This window comes from Haliotis rubra, unplaced genomic scaffold (genome assembly GCF_003918875.1).
Source record: "Haliotis rubra isolate DU_JTF1 unplaced genomic scaffold, ASM391887v1 Scf52, whole genome shotgun sequence".
Taxonomy (NCBI): domain Eukaryota; kingdom Metazoa; phylum Mollusca; class Gastropoda; order Lepetellida; family Haliotidae; genus Haliotis; species Haliotis rubra.
Genome location: NW_025767213.1, coordinates 3,147,587 through 3,155,200, shown reverse-complemented (window position 1 = coordinate 3,155,200; position 7,614 = coordinate 3,147,587). Strand labels below are relative to the sequence as shown.

The 7,614-nt window shown below is 39.7% G+C and overlaps 1 protein-coding gene across 1 annotated transcript; it reads right to left on the bottom strand.

Annotated features, from left to right (window-relative positions):
• Positions 1 to 3,146: 3,146 nt before the first annotated feature.
• LOC124292570 lies at positions 3,147 to 6,736 on the bottom strand. The gene is made up of 2 exons (XM_046729710.1): positions 6,650 to 6,736; positions 3,147 to 6,442 (listed from the first exon to the last, which is right to left on the bottom strand). Exon 2 carries the CDS (start codon positions 5,694 to 5,696, stop codon positions 3,147 to 3,149), a length of 2,550 nt encoding a protein of 849 aa, XP_046585666.1. The 5' UTR covers positions 5,697 to 6,442; positions 6,650 to 6,736.
• Between the last annotated feature and the right edge of the window lie 878 nt (positions 6,737 to 7,614).

Sequence of the window (7,614 nt, the reverse complement as noted above, 5' to 3'; positions counted from 1 at the left end):
CCACCGCCGCGGACGCAATTACCCCCGCCGCCGCAGACACAATTACCGCCGCAGACACAATTACCCCCCACCGCCGCTGCAGACACAATTACCGCCGCCGCAGACATAATTACCGTCGCCACCGCAATTACCACGGCCGCCGCATAACTCAATGTAAAAGCAACAGCGAAACCACAATCAATTCAATGATAAAGAACATTTCAAGTTTACCATCCCCTCTAATGCAGTTGTTGTGGGCCCTACTGGCAGTGGTAAATCTATGTTTATCTACAACCTTCTCACGAAGGGATGTATACAGCCAGCACCTAATCACATTATCTGGTGCTATACCCAATGGCAGCCCCTGTACCAGGTGATCAGTGAACAGTTGCCCCATGTGAAGTTTGTGAAAGGAATTCCTTACAATGTACTTGACGATACCTACTTGGATGCTAGAAATAACAACATGATGCTGTTGGATGACATGATGTGTGAAGCTAAGGATGATAAACGTGTCAGTCAGTTATTTACACGAACTTCTCATCACAAAAATGTTATTGTCTTTCTGCTGCTACAAAATTTATTTCCGCGGGGGAAGGAGTCACGTGACATCGCTCTGAATTCCCACTATGTGACTCTATTTAACTCTCCTGTGGATGAACTACAAGTCCAATTGTTTGCCAGACGTATCTACCCCAACAATGCTGATAGGTTTATGTCAGTGTATGAGACAGCTGTTCAAAAGCCCTATGGCAATCTGACTATCGACCTACGGCCCACCAGTCTTGAATCAGATAGACTAGAACCTAATGTAGTCACAAAAGATTACATACCCTCAGTCCCAGAAATACCAAAAGGATACATACCATATCCCGCACCAGAATCAAGACAAAGCGAGTCTGGGATCCGGTCTATAAAAGAGGAGCAACTTGAGCCACCGCGTCATTTGACTCCTGACGCTCAAAGGGTGAACATCCCTGAGGTAGTGGCGAACACTCTTTACTCAGAAGACGAAAACATGCCTTCCTGTGACGAGTGTAGTATTGTATTTGAAAACAATCATGACCTTCAACGTCATGTTAGAACCTGGTGTCCTGAGAATGACGGCGAGCCTCTACAGAAGCGAGTAAAACTGGATGCAGCTGATGATCCTAAGAATGATATCCTGCGTCCGGTAGAGATAGGTACTAAAGTTGATCAAGAGAGAGAAGTGAAAGGGTTAGAATACATGTGGGAACAAACTTTGAAAGCTTGTAAGGAGGACATCTGGAAGAAAAAGGAGGACTTTGAGGATAAAGGAAAGAATGAACGATGGATTGAGAAACAACTACAAAAAATGCTGGCAAACTACTTTTCTTGATAGACTTGCGATAGCCGTTTGTTATGCCAGCTATTTTGGATATGGACCCCTCTTCAAGCCTATATTAGAGAAAATCACTGCCCTGGACCCTGACATGGACCCCAAAGAAATGGATGCTAAAATCACTCAGTGGATGAAACCTGTCGTGAAAGATATTCTCTCTCATGTGGACTTGAGCCAGGCTGAAGATTTAGAACTTGTTGACATGTCTGAGCATGATGATACAGATCATGGTGAACTGTGAACTCCACATTCTTTGTATCATATATGGATGCGTCCTGTGTCTAATATGAATACACATATGAATTAAAACTGTATCCAATATATCAATGTATATGTCTCATGGTCAAAGTGTATTAATGTATATATGTAATAAAGTGTGTAAATAGTATTATATATGGTTGATTTCTTCTTTCTCAACATGATTCAATCGTCATACACAAGCTACAGTTATTATTATAACCTTGAGATGTAGAAGCACACCCAGTAATAACACAACCAAAGATGAAAGTCAATATCTTTATTTCATGAACACAAACACAATATAGTAATCATAACATATTCAAGAATTGAATATACATTTGTCAAATAGCACAATGAACAATCAGTCAATGGACATGTCATGGTTTAACTGTCTATACATGTTACAAAGCTAATGGTGTTTTAAAGCTGAGGCGCATATAGAGCCTTATCCAGCTATGTAATACACAAATCAAACATCAACTGTACAGCTGGTCAAAAAGGATCCGCTCTAGCAAAACTATGTACATATTGACATTCTCCAGTTCTAAGCAAAAAAACAACAACAAAAAACAAAAACAAAACAAAAAACATAACTTGAAGCTACAGTATGGGTTAGCTAGGTACATCAACAATACATAAATATACATCTGAGAAGAGAGGTATGAAATGGCTTCCACAATATACATATTTATGAAAGAATTACAAGTCTGAATCTAACTTAATCTTGTAATGGCCATGGGCTAGTGTGTGGATCCCATCTTTTAACACAAAACGTTTGTCATCAAAAGGGGAAAGACTGATTTTGTTGATGCAAGCAGTGTACAGCTGATGGCTTTTACTCTGAATTTGTCCCACCTCATGTCTGAATTCTACCTTGTCAAAAAAGACACTGTTTGTACAGTTCATGGCAAAGATGTTTGTTTTTTACGGTTTCGCTAATGCCTTTGGCTGTCTTTTTCTCTGCATCAAGTACTATTTCAACTTCCTCTCCATCAACTGTTTTTGTTTCTGTTTCTTTATAAAACATGGAATACATTTTGGGGCGGAGACCTATAAACTCAATCATTTCCTCTCCCTTCAATTCATCTTTGAATTTTCCTAACACATTTTCATTTTGTCTTGAGAAGAGAGGGTGGTCTTTTTCATAATTACTAGTATCAAACAGATGTGCATGCCTTCCCATGTCCCCATACAAATCAGGGGTTTCAATTTCATAGCACAGCGAGTCTGTGTCTGTAAAACACAACTGTGCTTTGGATCCATAGTTGGGTTTAATGAAGTTGTAGTGGAAGTCGTACATGTGTACTTTGGATAAATCTTATATGGAAAAACCAGCGTACAGAGGTTGATTAAAAAACAAACTTTCTTCAAGTGAACAGCAGCTAAATCAGGGTTAAAAATTTTGAATGCTTCAAAAGTGGGTTTGGCACACAGCTTTCTCAGGCGTTTGTCAGAATTGACAAGTTCCACATTCACATGCTTTCGCACATTCATCATGCTGCGACCAAAACAAGAGTTATTCATCAGTTTGGAAAAAGCTTTGTCAGACTTATCTGTAGACTGTCTACGTTTCTCTGTATTGAATAAATGGTTTAAGCCATGGCGTCTGTCTGAACTGAATGGCTCTATGAATCTTTGTGAGAATCAATCCCTGACTCAGATAAAACTGCAAATTTCTATAATGTAAGACATATTTCTGTTTGTTGAACAAATTAGGGACAAGCTTTCCACTTGGTTTTCCCTTGATTACCAGTTTCTCTTTCAATTTCTCAGAGTGTGATGAAAGCATGTCCTTGGTTACTATCATAGACTCAGGAGCAAGGGGATAGTCACTGTGGGCATCAAGCAGATATGTGGGATATTCTAAATCCACCTCTAAAATATATCCAATGTCAGCATCAGGGGTCACACCCATAATATCTAACTCATCAACATCCTCAACCCACTCAAAATTTCGCTCAGGTAGGGCTTGAGACATTGCCCACCCATAGAGATTGTTCGCATCCCAGTATATCAAATGTTTGTTCGGTTTATCTGAATGATAACCATCTTGCCCTGGAAGGTTTGAAAGGCTGTGTTTCTTCGATATCATGCTAATACCACCCCTCATTCCTGATTCTATCATGAGAATTTGGTCAATATCAGTCAAACGCTCAAGCTCAACCTTTCCCATTTTCAACATGGCATCCCATCCCATGCCAGGGAGAGTGTAGTAATGAGCTGGGTCTAAATGATAGTACTGGAGTGCCATTGCTCTAAAACGTTCAAAGATATCTGCTAAAAGCAATACGTCTGTTTTCACATACAGGTCGTGATATTCCCCCATGTTTTGTAATTCAAAGAAAGACCACACATTTTGTGCATGTGCATAATCTCCATCAGTGAGAGAATTTCCAGTTAACTTACTGAAAAAATCTGCCTGTTTAGGGAGTTGAGTCAGTTTAAATTTGCATTCATCATCCATGAAGTCATAGGGATAGACCCCCTTTCTCAATAACAGCTCTGCCTGAGATGGGATTGGAAATTCCTTTCTTAAATGACAGAACTGGGATGGGTCTTTCTTCACCAGATTTGTAACTAAAGTATCTAAGGGAGCTGAAAGAAACTGGAGAGAATCAATGAACCTTAAATTTCCAATGGAGAAGGAAATGTATTTCTCCATGTTGTTAGCTAAGCAGCTAAGCTGTTGGTTCACTGATTTGTCTAGATGTTTAATGAGGTGGTGTGAATCGTAACCCCGTAGATTGTGAAAAATTATGGGTATGACACAATCTGGTCCCTTTCTCTCTTTATTACCTGCTTTGTTTCTACCCTGATCCCCTTTCTTTCCCCTTTTCTCTTTCTTACTCTTTTTGAATTTCAGTTGGAGATTGCAATCCTTATGTGCAGCACCACGATAATTATTTCTTTCTACCATGTGATCGTGGTCGTGCACCTTGACAGATTCTGAATCGAAAGGTTCTTGACAAACATGGCAGGTATCTGCCATTTGAAAGTTCAATTCTGCTTCTTTTGTCATATCAATAGGATATGACGTTTTTAGTTTTTCATTGATGACTTTCTCTTCTTGTAATAAAGCGTCAATAAAATGAGAAATGACATCAGGTCCCCGGTACACTACTGATGGTTTTGTAAATTCGGGATTTGAGCAGACAACTTTATAGCAATAACCAGAAGGTTCATGCTGTTGATAGAGGGTGGTATTTCCTGTTTTGTTACCCTCACTGACTTTTCTGGTCAGTGCCTCAAAGTCAGCATAAATGACAAAGGGTACTTTTAGCTGTTTCTGTATAGAATCAAATTGAATCCATTTGTTATATTCATTTGGTAATCGGATCTTCTGCGGACTGTGCTCAGAACAATAAATGGAATGATCCCCTAACAAATCCTGTCTGCAAAACCCATGTAGACAACGCCTGCAGTAAAACTGGTTGTGTTCATGCTTGGTTCTGTCCCCCATAAGGCGACTAAAATTTCGAATCAAGCAAAAATGTCTCTTCTCTCCATGAGAGAGTAGCAATACATATACTGTTTTGTCACACTTTTGTTTGCTAATATGGAGAGGAAACATCTTCTCTTCATATCCAAAGACATTCACTGAGATTTGATTTTGTTTCTCAAATTGCGGAATTTGGGACAGATGTATGGGGAAATCAATGCCTTGAAGATTCAACTCAGATAGAAATGGAAGATATTTACAAACCCTCTCGGGATGTTGCTTTCTATCTAAAGGATGCAGACCTGCCAATACGGACCATATAAAACATTTTTGGTCATTATTTTTAATATTCAAAACAGCTTTCTTTTCTGCCACATACTTGGGGAGAGGAATGTATGAGCTTGCTGACAGAGGAACATATTCAGCTGTATTCACCTCAAGATGAATGATACCATCCAACATCCACCCGCTCCCCTCAGCCTGAAACTCTTGAGATGAGGTATACAACTTCTGAAACGCTTCAGCTAACTGCTCGTCTATTTCAGATGAATTAGTTACCCAATAGTTTGTGGTTCTTAAAACGGGTTCGGCCAACATGCTTTCATTATTCTCATCATATTTAATGAATTTCAGTCTTAATGTAAGAAACCATTTCATACCTTTCTTCTTTGTCATAAAATCATGCAAAATTGTCTGTATGTTGAACTGTTCATCAGCCCAAAACTGTAGAATGTCAACATTGTTTGTTTCACTGGGGGTAATTGTTGTTGTCCTCAGCGACCCTTCCAGTCTGACCTCCTCCAGTCTGGTTTACCTGCCTTGCTTCATAACGTTGGCGTCTCCTCACACAGCTGTCGCACTGGTTCACACGCTCACTGTAGAAGCGCTCAGGGAGAGGACGGTGACAATTCATGCATTCCCTTCCCCGATGAGCACAGTATTCGCAGAACAATTTCCCGGGTAGCAAACATTTGTACTTTCCACAAAAATTACACGTATGAAATCTGGCTGGTACATTAGAATCCGTGTTCAGTGGATGTAGACAGGAACGTTTTGCCGGCGGTTCTGCTGCTGTTTCACTTCCCTTCCTCTTAATAGTAGTTTCACATTTGTGACTTTGAAGTGCGTCCAGGCGGGAATAACATTTTCCACATTGCTCACAGTTATATCTCTCGTTGTTGTGCACTGTCCTAACATGGCGGAGAAGATTTCTTTTCTGTGTGAATGTCTTAGCGCATGTATGACAAGTGTGCTGTGCTTGAGAGGGTGTCACATTTTCCCTATGGCTAATGTTATTTGCAAGCAGTTCAATACGTTTTAAATTCACATCTGCATCATGTATCAATCCATTGTCTGCAGCCCATTTCTCTAAATCATACAAAGAATCCACACAGTCCAGCAACCTTTGTTTTTCTGACATCCTGTAATACAAGAGGTAGTGTGTTAAATACTATCGACTCTATATACACAAGGGTGTAGTTTATAATGTAACTTATACAATTACGTATTGTAGCCTACAATATGGGGCCAGTGAAATAGTATTATATTTTAAATAACCCCCATTCACATAAACTTGATTGATATTACTCTGAAAATGTGTTGGTTACGCAGTGGTGCTGTTCGCCCACCTTTCAAAATGTTTCTTTCACACTGCAGTATGTGTAGAGAGCTCCCTCGCGGTCCTTACTCCGTGCTGACAGCAGTTTGAATAACCCGCCAACCGCTCTTGACTCTTTTATATAGAAAACATGCAACCAGCATAAGTGAACATTAGTTATCTGTTTGAAATGAAATTGGGAAGGGAGATAACTGCTTAGTTCACAGCATCACTCTTCACTCATTTCTACTCATGTTTCAACCTGCGCACACAGTCTACGAAAGATAGAATCCCATACATACAGAACTGGATCGCGCATACCGTTACAGAAAAGTATATATATATATATATGGTTGCTTTGATTTAAATATTCTTATCTACTCTACGTGATCTGTCATCAAGAAACGCAGCGAGTGTTTGAAACAGTGTCCCCATTTCACCCACAGTAGTTGAGAGGTTATAAATACATGTATAACCTATGGAGAGAGCTATTGAGAAAATCCGTATTTTTTCCTTCCTACCAATGATCCAAATATATAACCTTTCTAACTTTAGACTAGGATTTACATTTCTAACAAAAACCACCTGGCTTTATAAGCATCAATGTAAGGCTATGAATGATCCATTAGGGTTTGTATACAATAGGCGTCTGAAGTGAGCCAGCGTCTCACTATGTTCGACCCAGTTTCCCTCTCAATGGGGTTCACAATAACATTCTTTCCTATAATATAGTCCTGCTTGTCTTGTAAGAATATCAAACCATTACCTATGAACATTTATAAAGAGCTATCCCATTCATAGCTTGTCATTATCTTTAGTCTAAGTATTTTCACTTCTAACCTCAGACAGGATGAAACAATCACGTCAGATTCGTAGCTGGCGCCTCTCTCGCTATCTTTAGTGAAGGGATTCCCTCTACTATACATAGCCTGAATATTGCACCACACCTTGTCATGACGCATTTCTATAATTACCTCGGCTCCATCGTTCAGCTGG

Coding starts and splice junctions, on each gene's coding strand:
- LOC124292570 (XM_046729710.1), bottom strand. CDS start 5,696: ATGACAAAGAAGAAAGGTATGAAATGGTTTCTTACATTAAGACTGAAA.